General features: G+C 45.6%; 2 protein-coding genes across 2 annotated transcripts in view; one reads left to right on the forward strand and one right to left on the reverse strand.

Annotated features, from left to right (window-relative positions):
- Positions 1 to 2126, forward strand: part of EIF2AK3 (eukaryotic translation initiation factor 2 alpha kinase 3) — a 42455-nt gene extending 40329 nt beyond the window's left edge. The window contains exon 17 of the mRNA XM_057390507.1: positions 926 to 2126. Coding sequence (XP_057246490.1) covers positions 926 to 1102 — 177 coding nt within the window. The 3' untranslated portion in view covers positions 1103 to 2126. The remainder of the gene's footprint in view (positions 1 to 925) is intronic.
- Positions 2127 to 4321: 2195 nt separating this feature from the next.
- On the reverse strand, positions 4322 to 10007 carry LOC130589246 (octopamine receptor-like). The gene is made up of 4 exons (XM_057390508.1): positions 9989 to 10007; positions 9634 to 9907; positions 6460 to 6636; positions 4322 to 5253 (listed from the first exon to the last, which is right to left on the reverse strand). Exons 1-4 carry the CDS (start codon positions 10005 to 10007, stop codon positions 4581 to 4583), a joined length of 1143 nt encoding a protein of 380 aa, XP_057246491.1. The 3' UTR covers positions 4322 to 4580.
- Positions 10008 to 15140: the final 5133 nt, after the last annotated feature.

Here is a 15140-nt window from a genome sequence, read left to right on the forward strand (position 1 = left end):
CTCTATCCCTGTACTTCTCTGCATTTCARAGCTATAAGATCGTGGTAATGGGCACAATGACATTTCTGTCACAGCTTTCCTCCAGGAATACATTATTACCTGGCTTYCCTTTGTCACTTGCAGTCATTCATTTCTACATCCTGTGATGATTTCCTGCAACAAATCCATATTCCCAAAGAGAAAGTGCAGAGTTCCAGACAAGTAAAGGGAAGGCTTAGGTAGCACTGTGGCTGTATGGGATCCCCTCCAGAACTCAACCTCCCAACTGGGAAACCAAATGAGCAAATTGTGCTGTGTCCTTATTGGTCAGGTCTGTAAAGTGATGTGATTGCAAATAAAGAGGAGGTGATGTACWAAACCTCTCCAGTAAAAAGCTGAGGTGCTTTCAGGTGTTCAAGTAGCTTCAGACCAGTGGCTAAATGAGATCAGCCTTTCCTGCTTTACAGCTGAAGGCTGCCTGGGGGAAAGTACTGTGCTCAGCTTGGAGCAGGACACTAATTCTGATTAAATTTGAAACAAATATTCATATTTAAAGCATATATATTTATATATATCTTTTATATATAAAAACAGCTTATATACCTTCCTGTATATTTAAAGGAAAAATTCTCATTTGTCACGAAAAGAATTCTGTGTTTTATAACCATTAAATAACATTTTTGTAACAATTAAATCTTTGTTTGGATTGGGTTTGCCAAATTTTCTGTAGTCCTTGACAATAAAGACACTTTAAGAGATGCACAGTGGTATTTTTTTAAATATTTAATGCACTTCTAATTACTGAGCCACTACTAATACCCAAATTACTCAGAAAGCAGCTGGGGGCATTTCTCACTTGTTCACGCAGCCACAGTTGAAGCCAGGACATTAAATAAGAAAGAATTTATGGATTGTTTTGCCTAATATGTGTTATGTTTTCTTTCAGTACACCATGGTGAAGGACATGCTCTCCCCAAGTCCCACTGAACGACCAGAGGCTGCAGCAATCATAGAAAATCCTGTCTTTGAAGACTTGGAGCTCCCACCCAAACCCGTGCTCAGGCAGAGGTCACGGACAATGAGTCTATCAGGAAATAAACATTCCAGACAACCAAGCAAATAACTATCCTCAGGATCACTTCTTCCACTCGGCAGGTTTCACAGGGATTGTTCAGCAGAAGGATCCTATGATGCAGAATGTTTTATCTTGGGAATAGTTTACTTCAGCTTTTTTTGCCATGTTTAATGTATAAGACGTGTTGGACAGATTTTTGTTTACTTTGACAGCCAACGAAGCCCAATAACCAAACCTTTCACATTCCATTTTCCTTACCTTTGCTCTCCAAGCGGACGGGTCCAGCTGCTGTGCTTGCCAATGTTGTGCTCCATTATCCTTTTTTGGGGGGTTTCTTGGGTTTTTTTTGAAGCTTGTAAATGTCAGCTTGCTGGGTGAGTGAGAGATCTGTAACATGTAAATAGAATTAAAATACTGTATTTTTATAGAGCAAATTACAGTCTCTAAGCCTAGTGAGTGTCTATCTGGATCACTTGCTCTTTGGTGAAATGAAGATGATTTTGAAATTAACCTTGACTCCATTTTTGTCCCTGGTGGGTAAACGGGGAATCTGCACTATTTTTAAAGCAAAAAAGTACCACAGTTGTACATAATATCACTGTCCRTAGCCTGTCATTAGAGGAAATCATTTCATACTTCTGCACTACAGTAGATCTTAGGGAATGCATCTTATACAGATGAAGCTGTAGAGAAGGAAAAGAAGTGTTTTGCCATTAAGTGGGGGGTTTTATAGGCAGTGGTTGGAAGAGCCATAGTCAAAACTATGTACAAAAATGTTGTGATTCTGAAAATTTAAACCTAATGAAGTCATACGTGTCGTATGTAATCTTGTAGATTTGTACTTTTTAAAAAAAAATCAACTGGTAGGCATTTGTGTAATCTGCTAATTTAACTGCCTAATGCCATGCTTTTATTTCTCACTGTAAATATGTTAATTTTTATTTATAAAATACGGAATCAATCCATTTGGGTTGGTGGTGTACAGGATGCACTTGCTGTAATTGTTGAGTGCATTGATTATTGTGACTTCTTTCAAGTCTAAATGATTTAATAAACTTTTTTTATTTATAAGACCAAATAGTAGTTGCTTCTGTTGGAAGCCTGCATCTGTGTGTGCTGCAGATGGCAGTCCTGTGCAGTGGGAGCAGGATGGGCTTTGCATTCCTGAAATTTCCTTTGCTTCTCTGTCTCACACTGGCCACAGCGTGTGTGATGACGCAAAGCTGAATGTGCTGTTGGAAGTGAGATAGGATCTGGAGAAAGAAGGGAATTGAGCTCTAAACTGGGTGGATTATAGAGGCAATCACTCACCAGAGAGGACAGAAGGGGTAATTCTTRTGTTGTTAGAACTGCTCTTGCGTGATTGTATTTTTCTGGTTTTACAGACTTAAATTTGTTAAAGTCTCTGAAATCAGTTTCCTAAAAGGATACAGATTCAAATCCTTCTGGGGATCACTGCACTGGTGTGACACTGTGACCAGCAGCCAAACCAGCTGACACCCTGCAGCTTTGTGATAAGGCAGAAGTAGATTAAAATGGTAGTCTTCCATGTGCTCTTGGATAGCTCTCCTAGGTGCTGGCTTKTCCAGGTGAAGCCAGAGTACTGCAGTGAAGATTTGGTCAAAAACAGAATTTAATTGTGTTTAGCTGGCTTGAAGCAGGAGAGTTAAGTGTGTCCTGTTCCTTTGGATTTCCCTGTTTGCATCAGCTACAATTGCACAGAGAAATGGCCACATGTGGAGCCTCTTTGCCTCCCCTGCCAGCTCAGTGATTACAGGTGGAGCACAGGAAATGAGGAATAAGGTATTTTTAACTTGCTGTATAGCTGGATGTGGGTAGCTGCCTATTCCAAGGGCCCTGCAGCATTTCAGTACCASAACTGGCATATGTGTTCACACAAAGCGTGTCTGCATATTCTGGGATATTAGTCTTGCCCTCAAAGGGGCATGTCCTCCCCTGTATGGTCTCTGCCCAGCCCCAAAAGCATCTGGCCATGCTCAGCTTTTCACTGCCTGGTCAATCTTTGCTTCTCTAAGCACTGGAATGTGTYRTCCCTGTCTTTGCCCTTTTTTGCTYCAGGGTTTGACTGAGAAAGGAAAACCTCTCTGGTTAGAGAAGAGCYTCTGAATGGTGTGTACTTCCCTGCCAGCTGCTTTTGTGGAAAATAACTCCAAACTGGGATAGCTGTGAGCTGCAAAAGGGGCTTCGGCCTGGGGCTCTGCTGTGCTATGCAGCATCGGGGTCCTGTCCTATTCTTGCACAGGATGTGGCCTCCTTCAGTTCCCTTCCTCCCCCACAGTTCTTGGGAATGAAACCCCGTTCCTTGTCCTGTTTTATCAAAATTAACCAGGTTGCAGCAGCAGGATCCCTGCCCTGTCCACCTTTGTGCCCATGGAATGCTTTCCCCATAATAAGGTGTACTTACCGCTTCCGTGTTGTTACTGGAGTTGTAGGATGTGGGACATGTAACCCTTTCCATGGAGAGTCATCATTTTACAGGAGAGCCAGTCACATTAAACCCCAGGTCRGGGTTGTTTTTTCTACCAGGCTCTTGAGAGAGAACTCCTGATCTTTTTGCTGGTGCCTTCAGTAGCTCAGCTGCTCCGGGTGGGTCCTCCTGCATTTTGCTACCTTTTCATAATAACCTTTCAGTGAGACACTCCATGGCTTTCCTGCAGGGAGCCAGTGCTGTTCGAAGTCCAGATGAGCACTTGAGAGAAGTAAAAATGATCATTCCCATTTATCATGATTTTTTAATGTCTCTCTGGTAGATGCCACAGTTACACACAAGTCACTCGTATTCACAGCCCCTCTTTGGATGGTGTTGGTCACCTGTAGCTCCCTTTGAAACCCTGGTCCTCCTGGTGTTACAAGTGTTGTCTCCTGGGGTCTGCCACGTGGAATGTTCCCTTCCAGAATTAAGGAGGARGCTCACAGATAATTCACAGAAAGCCATAGAAAGCTCTGAATATCCAGATGTTGCAGAAGCAAGTGAGCTGAACCCTAAATAACTGTTCTGACTGCAGAGTGGTGCCTCTTTAAGAAATGAGGTCTGCTCTTTGGCCACATCCCTCCTTTATTTCCCAAACACAGACTGACACACGTGGAATTATTAAAACTGGTCAAATCTGTGATGAAGCAGTGAGATGAGAGCTACCATGGCATGATAAGGAACACTGTCCCACCTGACACAGATCACCAGGATGTGCACAGAGATGAGGTCATGTATCATACTGGTTCTGGTGTTTTTTTTCCCAAGACAAAGGTTGAATTTGTCTTAAGAAATACTCATTAGAAAAATAATTATCCAGGAATGAATTAACTCCATTAATATAACAAATTGCCCCAAAAATATCCAAGTTTCTTGTTACTGAAACTGCGGAAAGTGAAAAAATGCATCATTGTTRTATGTCCCAGCTGTAATATTCCAGGCCCTCCTTCCCCTATTTTCCTACCCGTTGTTTTTCCATTYGGATGTGCTCCAGCACTTTCTGTATCACCACCTCCAGCGAGTGATCCTGAATCCCTACGACTTGGGTTTGCCCTTGGGGGCACCGTTGGGCACTGTCACGCTGTATTCCAGCTCTGGAGCAGTCTTGGAAAACGTGGCTATGGAAACCATGTCTTCCCCAATGTCCACCTGAGACCTGTGCCTGCAAATGAGMAGCTTCTTGAGGGCACGCTGGAAATCCCTGTTGAGGAAGGCGTAGAGCAGGGGGTTGATGGTGGAGTTGCAGTAGCCCAGCCAGGTGATGATCTTGAAGGTGCCCAGCAGCACCGTGCTGGCCGAGTCGGTGCCTCTGGCTGCTAGCCAAACATTCAGCACAAAGTAAGGCAGCCAGCACAGCACAAACACAGAGATGATGATGCTGATGGTCCTCGTGGCCTTGTTCTCCAGCTGCAGGTGGTTCTGCCTCTTGCTGTTGGGGTGGTAGTGGATCTCCAGCGTCTGCGACATGATGCGGGTGGCCTTGAGGCGGGAGGCGCGGTAGATGAAGAAATACATGCTGCACATGACGGTGAAAGGGAGGAAAAACGCCAGGGCTGAAGCCACGATGGCAAAAACCCAGTTGGTGACAAAGATGCATTCCCTGCCCGCATCAAAGTCCACCCCAGGGATCTCATTCCAACCTTGCATGACGGGAAGGAAGGAAATGAGGGAGGAATAAACCCAGACCGTGCARGTCATCACAATGCATCTGCAAAAGGAGAGAGACGGGCAGGGGAGAGAGGGTCTGAGTAATTTTGAGTTGAGAACATCCAGTACGATTCAATCCCCATGGTAACCTGTGTGGGATGTCGCTGCTGAGCAGTCCAGCAGGGCTTGGAGAAGGGAAAAAGCTGGAGTATAACAAGTCCAGACATGAATATCTCGAACAATTGGGTAATTGGTCTGTAGTTGACAGAATTGGGGTCAGCTAAGGAGTGCTCAGAGCTGGCTGAGAAGAGATGAGGAAAGCTTTTACAGAAGATGTTAGTATTTAGGAACAACAACATGTAGATATTTTTGTTTCAGCTTGAGTATTTGTCCATTATCTCACCCTCTGGGGCAGGGTGGGGGTGGAGCTGAGGGACACCAGATCACAGAATCTGTGTGAGGGGGGATGCAGAGCGTCCTCCTCGCTTTTTCTGTGATCCACAAATCAGACACAGCAAGAGTGGGTGGGAAAAACCTGCCTAGACAAGCCTGAATCCATCCTGTAAAGCCCCCACTGCTGCAGTGTCCTCTCTGCTCACCCTCAGATGACTTTCCCCACCCTGCAGTCCTCATTTCAGCTTTCAGGTGAAACCCTCATGGGAGCTTAGAAACTCTCTGTTTTCCCTAAATATYACTTCAGAAAAGATGGTGAGTTTAAGAGAGGGAAGGCTACTGCTACGTGCATCCTTCTGTGTCTCCTTTCACCTAGACCTTAGAGATGACTCAAAAGTCCTTCCCAGCCCTGAAAGTGCCCAAGGTTGGGTTGGGTGGAGCTTTGAGCAGCCTGGTCTAGTGGAAGTGTCCCTGCTCACAGCAAGGGGATGGAACAAGATGATCTTTCTTTAAGGTCACTTCCAACCCAAGCCTTTCTGTGATTCTGTGAAATATCCATGAAAATACTACAAAGGGAAAAAGCTCTAGGTCCAACTCAGCCTGTATCACTGGTTTCTACCCCATTTTGCAACCCATCCTTAGCTCAAAAAACACTCTCCCAGGAGCACCATCCACCCTGCTCAGTTGCATCCTCCTTGTTCTATCCTGCACCACATCAAACATTTTATCAGAGTTTTAAATGGTGCAGAGTTCCCTGGGCCRCATCGCTCTGCTGGGCAGCCCCTGTCAGCAGCTCATTGAGCCCCAGATCAGTGAAGGCCATGGCCAAGTGATGACCTGGAGGGACCCCAAAATGAGGAGGAGGTGCACTCACCTGCCACGGGACATCCTTCTGGAGTAGTGGTAGGGRGTGACCACAGAGCAGTACCTGTCCAGGCTGATGAAGCACAGCGTGACGATGGATGCGGTGCAGAACATGACATCGAAGGAGATCCAGACTTTGCAGAACAGCTTCCCAAACAGCCACATCCCCGTCACCTCGTAAATGATGCTGTGAGAGAGAATGGGTGGGAATCAGAGCTGGAAGGGCTGAGTTTGTGCATTCCCTGGGGTTGTTTGAGTCCAGGGTGGATAAGGCTCTGAGCAGCCTGGTCTAGTGGAAGGTGTTCCTCCTGCCCAGGGTTGAAACAAGATGATCTTTAAGGTCCCTTCCAACCCAAACCATTCTGTTTCTCTATTTCTTCATGATTGCACTGAGGTAATGCCAAATTTTATCACACAGGCACTAAAGATGGGCACACAGGTCAGAAAGCAGGGATTCATCCACAAAGCAAACCCAAGAAAGAAGCACCCCACAGGTGGAGCATGGCTGAAGAACAGCAATCCTGTGTTTTTTGCAGCCTAAGTGGGTGCCTTGAGAGAGGTGCTTTGCCCCACAAAGCTCCCCAGATCTACATCTGCACAGCTTTGTTTATCACAGCATTTTCACAGTGCTTTACACAGCACAGACTGCAATGATTTCTCCCCAATTCCCGGGGCATGAATGATCTCCAAGAACTCACTTCTCATCCAATCTTACACTTCAAAACCAGAAAGGATTTCCACTCTTGGTTAAAAAACAAAGCAAAACAAAATAAAACAAAAACCTAGGAAAAAGCCTATGCAGTTTGTACGTTTTGTAGCTCCTAAATAGCCTCAGCAAGGTAAACACACCAGCTAAAAGCAGACATGGTACCAAAAATATTTCTGACAAAGAGGGGCCTGCGTGAAGTGAGCAGCAAAGGAAGGAACATATGGCAGCTTTAGGAAGGCTGATGCATGTTTCTATAGCATTCAGAGAGATGCCATTTGCTTCTTTCTTTTCACCAGCTCCCAGGGTGCTGCTGAAATCACCACTGTGTGTGAATTTGATGAGTAACTCCCTAGTCCTGAAAAGCTTTAATTATCCTGTAACTTCCCAGCTTGCTGGTTAAATACAGCGAGATCAGGACTGCTGAGCTGCCATGCTCAGGTGTCCAGCAAGGGCAGAAAGACCCCTCTTCTCTGAGGTAAAAGGTCTCTGCAGCTTGGAAAGGACACTGGATAAGAAGGAGTAGCAAAAAAAGCCCAAAGAAACACACAATGAAGTCACCTCTGCCTTGCCCTTTTGCTTGCAGAAGAAAAGAATAGCTGGAAATATTCAGCCTGGAAATGACAGACTGGCTGGGGTACTCAGACAACGAGCCAAGCTCAGCTGAGCTGCTCCTGCAAAGCAGCCAAGCCAGGAACAAAACACAAGTCTTACTCCTATGAAATTAAGACACCGAGCAACAAATTTGTTTTTCCTTTCTGTCACATTTTCCCGAGCCAAACTGCCTCCCAAGACCATTTCTTTTCCTTCYCTTTGGCACGTAATAACCTGCCAACTGTGGAGCAAACTGAAATCCAAAAGAGCAGCATGGATGTGAAGCCAAAACAGTGGGAAAGTGAAACCACAGCCACTGTGTTGGCAAGGCTGGATCATGCAGGGTCCATTCCCCACCAGGAGCTGGCAGAGCTTCCCACCAGACAACACCAGGACATTCAGGAGGGGCTCAAAGCACCAACCACRCTCTGATTTTTGCTCCCCTTTGTAATTTTTGTTGGTTAAGTAGGACATTTCTAAGAGTAGATTCAAAATASGTATAAGGAWGAAATTTTTTRCAGTGAGGGTGCCCAGAGAAGCTGTGGCTGCCCCATCCCTGGAAGGGYTCAAAGCCAGGTTGGATGGGGCTCTGAAAAATGTGGTCCARTYGCAGGRTTGGACTAGATGTCCCTGAAGGCYCCTTCCAACCCAAAMCAGTCTAWGGTTCTATGCTAATTTCAGAACCTGAACTTAAAATTCACAGAGATTAATTAGMATTTAAATTAGCAGTAATATTTTTTTAAAGAGCATCATTAACTGTTTCTATTCACCTGATACCATGAACTTTTAACTCATTTTGTAATTGCTTGTTGCAACAATATTTTTCGGTGCCAAATTCAAAGGAATAGGCAGCCCTGTGAGAACTGAAGCAAAGAACATGAAAAGATTTCATCTTCCTCATACTGCCCAAGGAGCTCAAAATAAGGTGCAGCTCCTTGATTTACCCAAACCCACGGCTGCTTTGCAGGACAAGAAGCCAGGACTACAAGTCAGCTGCTTTCTGGGTTTGTTTCACTCTTTTAGCCCAATAATGAAACTCCCATAAATATAAACTTCATAGAGGGACACCTGCCCTCTCAAACACCTCTTCCTCCATGAAACAGAGGAGAAGCCTAAATTACACTGCTCATACTGGATAAATTCCTTACATTCCATACACTGGGCRAGTCCTGGAAGAGGGGACTCCCCARCTGGAGCCCCATGGGAAGAGCTGGATATCAATGTCAGATCAGCAGCCAAGGTCCCTTCGTGGCCAACAAGAAAAATATCCTTGGGAATTGTGTCTCCATACATTATTAGAGTATCCATAACACAGAGCAGAGACAGGGAAGCGCATAAAAATCACCAACCAATGCTTCAGCCCTTTGGAGAGCCCAGCAGGTGAACCCCAGCCTGTTGAGGATCAGTAAAACCTTATAAAACAAGGGGGGTTTTTACCCTTATAAAACTTCTGTTCTCTTCTGTTACGTGAGAAAAACCTTTGAGGAGAAAAATAATTGATTTCTACCCAAGAGAATGTAGTACCAACAGAAGTAAGAAGTTTAAACAATAGGAGAAAAACAGCAACAAGGCTGCCCCGGTGTTTTTCTGAATGTTTGAATGTTTATGCTATGGGTGACCAGTAGTGGTGTGCTGTAGGTGAGTAACATCCAATGAACCCATTGTAGCCATTTAGTAGCCAATGAATATGTAACACAAGTGATAACACAAAAGTGTATAAATGAGCCTGAATATTTGGAATAAATGGATTTTTGCCCTTTATGAGGTACTATCTGAGTACATGTGTTGTGTCCACCCCAAAGCAACACCAGCACTTCTCCCAGAGTGGAGTCAGCAGAAAGGACATTTGTCCTTCTCTCCTCCCACCCCACGGACCCTGCTGACCTGAAGGGCATCACCAGGCAGGCCACCAGGAAATCTGCCGTGGCCAGGGACATGATGAACATGTAGGTGACGGTGCGCAGCCTCTTCTCCACCACGGGACACAGRAACACGATGGAGTTCCCCAGCAGAGTCACCAGATCGATGAGGGTGAGGATGAGCCCAGTGAGCACCTCCTGCAGCCCAACCCCTCCCTTCACAAAGGAGGAGGCAGCAGAGGAGAAATTAGAGAGCCAGGTTTCGTTCCTGTCCATCAGCATCTTCCCACTGTTAAAATCTGAAAGAGGAGAGCCAGAATTACTTTTAACACACAACTTGTAGGTGTGTGAAAGATTTGCTCCAAGAAAAATCCACACACCCTGCTGTGCCTGTGCCATCACTGTCCCATGGTTAACAGCCCCATTAGAAGTGTCTGAAATCCTGAGGTTGAGGATAAATGTTGATTGACTGAAGTCCTTCACACCAATTAAAAGCCCTCCTGTGAATGAAAATGCGTTGTCAGATGAAGCATGAGACCAGGAAAAAAAAAATAGGGAAAATAAGAAAAGAAATTTACTGAGAACAGAGAGAGGAGAAGAAAACAACTGAAATTAAAAATTAAACTTTAGCTGGGCTAAATCCCACTGAACAGCATGTCAAGCCCACAAAATGCGGGGGCTGGATGATCTTTGAGGTCTCTTCCAGCCTAAACCATTCTGTGGTTATGTATTCTCACCTTTGCCACCCCCAGAGCAGCTGAGGCTGCTCGCCCAGCCTGGCTGCTCCCATAACCCCACTGATCAGTCTCTGCTCTGCCCTGGGATATTTTTCAGGCTCTGAAGTTGAGGGGGTTTTTATTTACATGGTGGGCAGCTCCATCCTCCAGTCTGAACTGCCAACACAGGGAGTAGAATCATGGAATCATGGAATCCCAGAATGATTTGGGTTGGAAGGGACCTAAAGATCATCACACTGAGGTGTCTCAGGTGCAGCTGTGACCCCAAACTCATGTTCCCCCTTGCTCAGGTGTTCCCATCTCCTTAATGGGGGATTTTTCAGCTGAAGGAATCCATGTGATTGTGTCCACAGCCATTCCCAGACTCTGACCAAGCAATGTCCCCGGAGTGTGGGAAGGTGGGAATGATGCTCTGCAAAAACTCAAAATCTCTCTGGCACAGCTGAGTGAACCCAAAGACAAAACTTGTGGGGAAAAGAGAATTACAGAAATATTTCCAGCTGTCAAATTGCTCTATTTAAATATCATTTCTTCTTCTGTGACCAGGATCTGCTTCCAGAGCAGCCTCAGGTCAGTCCCACATCTCCAGGGCATCACAGAGTGAGGATGGGCCTGGCTGAGCAACCCTGTAGTCTAAAGTGGCCAAACTTTGTCACAGCAAAATGTTCCCAGCATCTCTTTTCCCCTCCTGCAGCCTGTGATCCAGAATTACCTCTCAAGATGGTTTTAGTGATTTCTGAATCATGGAGTTTCTCTGCTTCTCCTTTGGCCCAGCAAATTTTCAGCATCCGTGACCTCCTACAACCACAACCTCCCCAGCTCATCCCTGCACCTCCTTTGCCTGTTCTGAGCCTGTCCCTGCTCCATCTGGGTCTCTCTGACCCTTGAATTGGGGGAAACACAACCCAACCCATCCCCACCCTCCCCTCAGTGCCACTGATGGGCTCTTCAACCTCTGTCACACCCCCCAGCCCCCTCCTCACCTGCTGATTGCTCACAGGAGAGTCATGGAGGGTTCCTGCCCATCCCTCCTGCTCTTTGAGAACCAAAACCCCAAATAATTTCCAAGAGGCAAGTGCTCTGTGGATTTACCTAAGGATGTGATCTCTGCTTTGTCCTGCCCCCCTTTCACATTTTGCTGATTTGAGTGGCACTGAGGGCTGAGCTGAGGCATCCAAAGGTCTCATTCCTGAGCAGCAAAAGGAGCTCAGAGTCCACTGCTCTAGATGGGAAAACAGGATGAAATGAGGAAATTTGGCTCTATCCAGCTTCTCCAAACTCTATCACTACACAGCAGAATTCTTTCTTCTACTTTAATGCTCAATGAGCCTCATAAAAATCTTTTTTCGATTCATTAAGTCAGACATTGTCCTTCATGCCTTGATTAAACTTGCTTTTGCCTGCAAATATCACCAATGTGTGATGTTTCATGACTCACTATTTTTGAGGTTTATAGAATCCCACATATCCCAGCCCTATCCCTGTCAGGAGCACCCCTGACCTCTCTGTAACTCCCCATCCACTTCCCCCTGCATTTCACCTTTCAGACAGGTATTTATTCACACAAGGAAATTCCTTCTTAACTCAGGACTATTGAGTTTATATAAGGAATCATATTAAAAACCTTCCAGAATTCCAAGCAACCTACACCTAGCTGCTTCTTTTCCACCTGCTGACTTCCTTCAAGCATTCCTACACAATTGTGAAGCTGGGCTGCTTTTTTTTTTCAAAAGCAACAGAGACCTTGTCCTTGGATGCAATCGTGTATTCATGCACCGACTCATCCTTCAAAATGCTCAGCTCCATCCACTGATTTCTGTTTATCCAATGGATTTAGTGGTTTCCTTTCTTTCAAATTGAAAATTTAAAAAATGAGAAATAAAATTGAGAAAATACTCAAGCTGTCTAGAAAAAAAAAAAAAAAAAAAAAAAAAAGATAAAAAAGGAAAGCTCTTCCTCACTGGAGCTGGGAGTCCCTGACTGAGACCTGAAGCTCTCGTGCTCCCCCATCACTGAGGATATGAAGGTTTTTTGGACATCATCTCTTTGCCAGCCCCCTGAGCCAGCACTGCTAAAAGTCTGCAGGGTKTTTAAGTACCTCAGTCTTAATAAAAATGCTCCTTGGACAGCATTCCACATCCTGGTAACACCCCATAAAAATAAAATCAAAAATCCCATCTCCAGCTCTCCCATAATTGACAGGAAGGAGGATAATCTGTGCCAYTGTTTCTAACAGCTCTGCTGAGGATGTTGTCAGACTGGATGAGCTCCTGTGGAACAGTTGGATTTCAATGCAGCCACATTTTCTGGCAGAAAAAATTGTTCATTCCGTTCTCCTCCGTGCTGGTTGCACACAGACAGCTCAGGGACAGGGAAATCCACGGAGACAGAGCTGGAACCAGGCTCCAGAACCCACCCCTGCAAGGGCCATTCCCTGCTCCACATCCTTCTGCTACCTCTGCAAGGACTGGAAAGTGCCCTCTGATCCCCACCTCGAGCTGACCCTGGCCAGTTCAAACACTTGAAGATCACCCAGTCAGCCCCTGGTTCTCCCAGGAGAGTCTGCAGCATTGGGAAAGGCTCCTAAGATGTAGTGGAGCAAGAAATCAGCTTTGGTGAAAAATCAGTGGTTTAAAAAAAAAAAAAAACCCAAAACAATGTCAGATTTTAAAGTTTAAAACATCAGGTTTTAAGGAAAAAAATCACTGTCAAATTTCTGTTCATGGGTAGATGAAAAATGACAAAGGAGAACTCTGGATTAATTATTTGAGTTTTTCAGATGTAGCACTGGAACAAGAAGGCTTTGAAGTCCCACCTTCCTGCAAACAATGACGGTTCCCACRCAGTCATTAAGTCTTTATCAGTGATAACTCTAATTAAAGCAGATCATTACTTACAGCGGGCTGTGAAGACACACYGCTCTCAAACCTGGAGCAGAATCAGGACATGGTTGTTGAAATTTCTCTTTGCAAGCTCTCTGTGCTCCTCGAGCACCATCTCAGCCACCAGCCTGGGTTGAAAGGTCTTCCCAAGAGAAAAAATTCACAGTTTCCTCAGTGCAGGAAACATCCAGGAGTGTGAAAATGCACAAAAAACAGCAGGCAGATGTGCCCACACCTGAAAAACATTACAGAAACATTCTTTTGTCACTTTTTTTTATCAACACGAAGACTGAGGGACTGGAAATAAGGCTGTCTTTATTTGGCATCCATTATTCTGACAACAAAAGGAAGGGATGCTTGAAACTTCAGGTTKGAACCTTGAACTCTAATTCAGGGTGCAGACAACAGGATCCTGCTGCTCCAGATCCCTTTAAAGGATCCCCAGGCAGAGAGTCCTGGATCCCTTTTGCCTCTGACAGAGAAGCCAATCMTTATCCTAAAGTGTGCTAAATTAARTTAAATTAACTAAGAAGTGCTGCTCTGGAACCACCTGGAGAATTGAGAGTGGGGGATACCATCTTAACCTCTCTGTGGAAATAAATGGGACAAAATAGGATATGTCATCCATCCCAGGGATTAAAATATTGGAGCTTTTAATTTCTCTCRTGAGCTGCAGCAGCCCATGTGGTTATGCTGCTGATGCAGTCCAGAGCCTTCCTATAACATCAGCTTTTCAGTCTTCCTCTCTAAATCAAAGGGATAAATGTTCACTTGTCCCATGGTGAGGAGTTTTCATATGCCTTAGGGTTTGTATTATTCTTATTTGGGCATTACAGTTTTATTTCCCTTCGAGAAACTGATGGGGCAGATTCTGCTCTGAGGCTGCCTGAGCAAAGCAACTCCACCATTTCAGTTCCCCTTTGATATCCAGACAGCTTGACCTGATTTATTCAGCAGACAAATCCCAAGATAAAGGTTAATTTCATCGGTAAACGGCACATTTTGATGGCAAGGGAGGGGAAAAAAATAATTTAAAAAAATGCTTTGCAATCTCAAGGCTGACTGCACTTTAAAATCTTAGAGGAATGATAAAAAACTGGAAATCTATTACTGGGAATACATTTGCTGCCAGGCTCTGCTCCTCTGCTGAATCAAGCACAAACCAGCACATGGCAGAAGAGAACAACACCTGCCCCAGGACCTCGCACACCTTTCCCTCCTCCTCCTCGCTGTGAGCAAACTGCAACAGCTCAGTCATTTGTGGAACAGCTCAGTCATTTTTGGAACAGCTCAGTCATTTGTGGAACAGTGCATGGCTGTGGGTGGTGTTAAGGAGGGGGAGCATCCCGTGCAGCCGGGGAGCCTCTGCGCTGACTTTCCTTCTCTCTCTCCCTCTATCCACCTTCCCCCCTGGGCACCACTTCTTTCCATCCCCAAACCGGCCCAGAACGGCTCCTACAACCTCTCTGACAACCCCGTGGTTGGGAACACAGCACAGCGCAGCATCCTTACCTTCAAAACTGGCGGCTGSAGCAGCTCAGCAGCGTTCCTGACCCCTTTTCCAGCTGCAGGGTACCAGGAGCTGTGGCTTCTGCCCCTGCAGGACACGGAATTCTCTTCCTCAACCAGCACAGGGTTTGGGATCGCCTCCTGGAAGGTGTGAGGGTTCCTCCACAGCCACAGAAAATCTGTGTCAGCCGCTGCCTGCTCCGAGGAGAGAGGAGAGACCGGAGCGACATCACAGCAGCGAAACTCAGGGTAAAGTTAAACCCGCGCTGCAAACAGAGGGGGGCTCGCTGGAGTCGGGAGAGCGGCTGAACCGGGGTGCCAAAACACAGCCCCTGGAGAGGAAAACCCTTCATCCTATGGGATGCAAAACCCCAGCCCCTGGAGTGCCAAAAACCCCAAACCCC

This window comes from Malurus melanocephalus, unplaced genomic scaffold (genome assembly GCF_030028575.1).
Source record: "Malurus melanocephalus ecotype Western Australia unplaced genomic scaffold, MMel_1.1 scaffold_27, whole genome shotgun sequence".
NCBI classification, from domain to species: Eukaryota; Metazoa; Chordata; class Aves; order Passeriformes; family Maluridae; genus Malurus; species Malurus melanocephalus.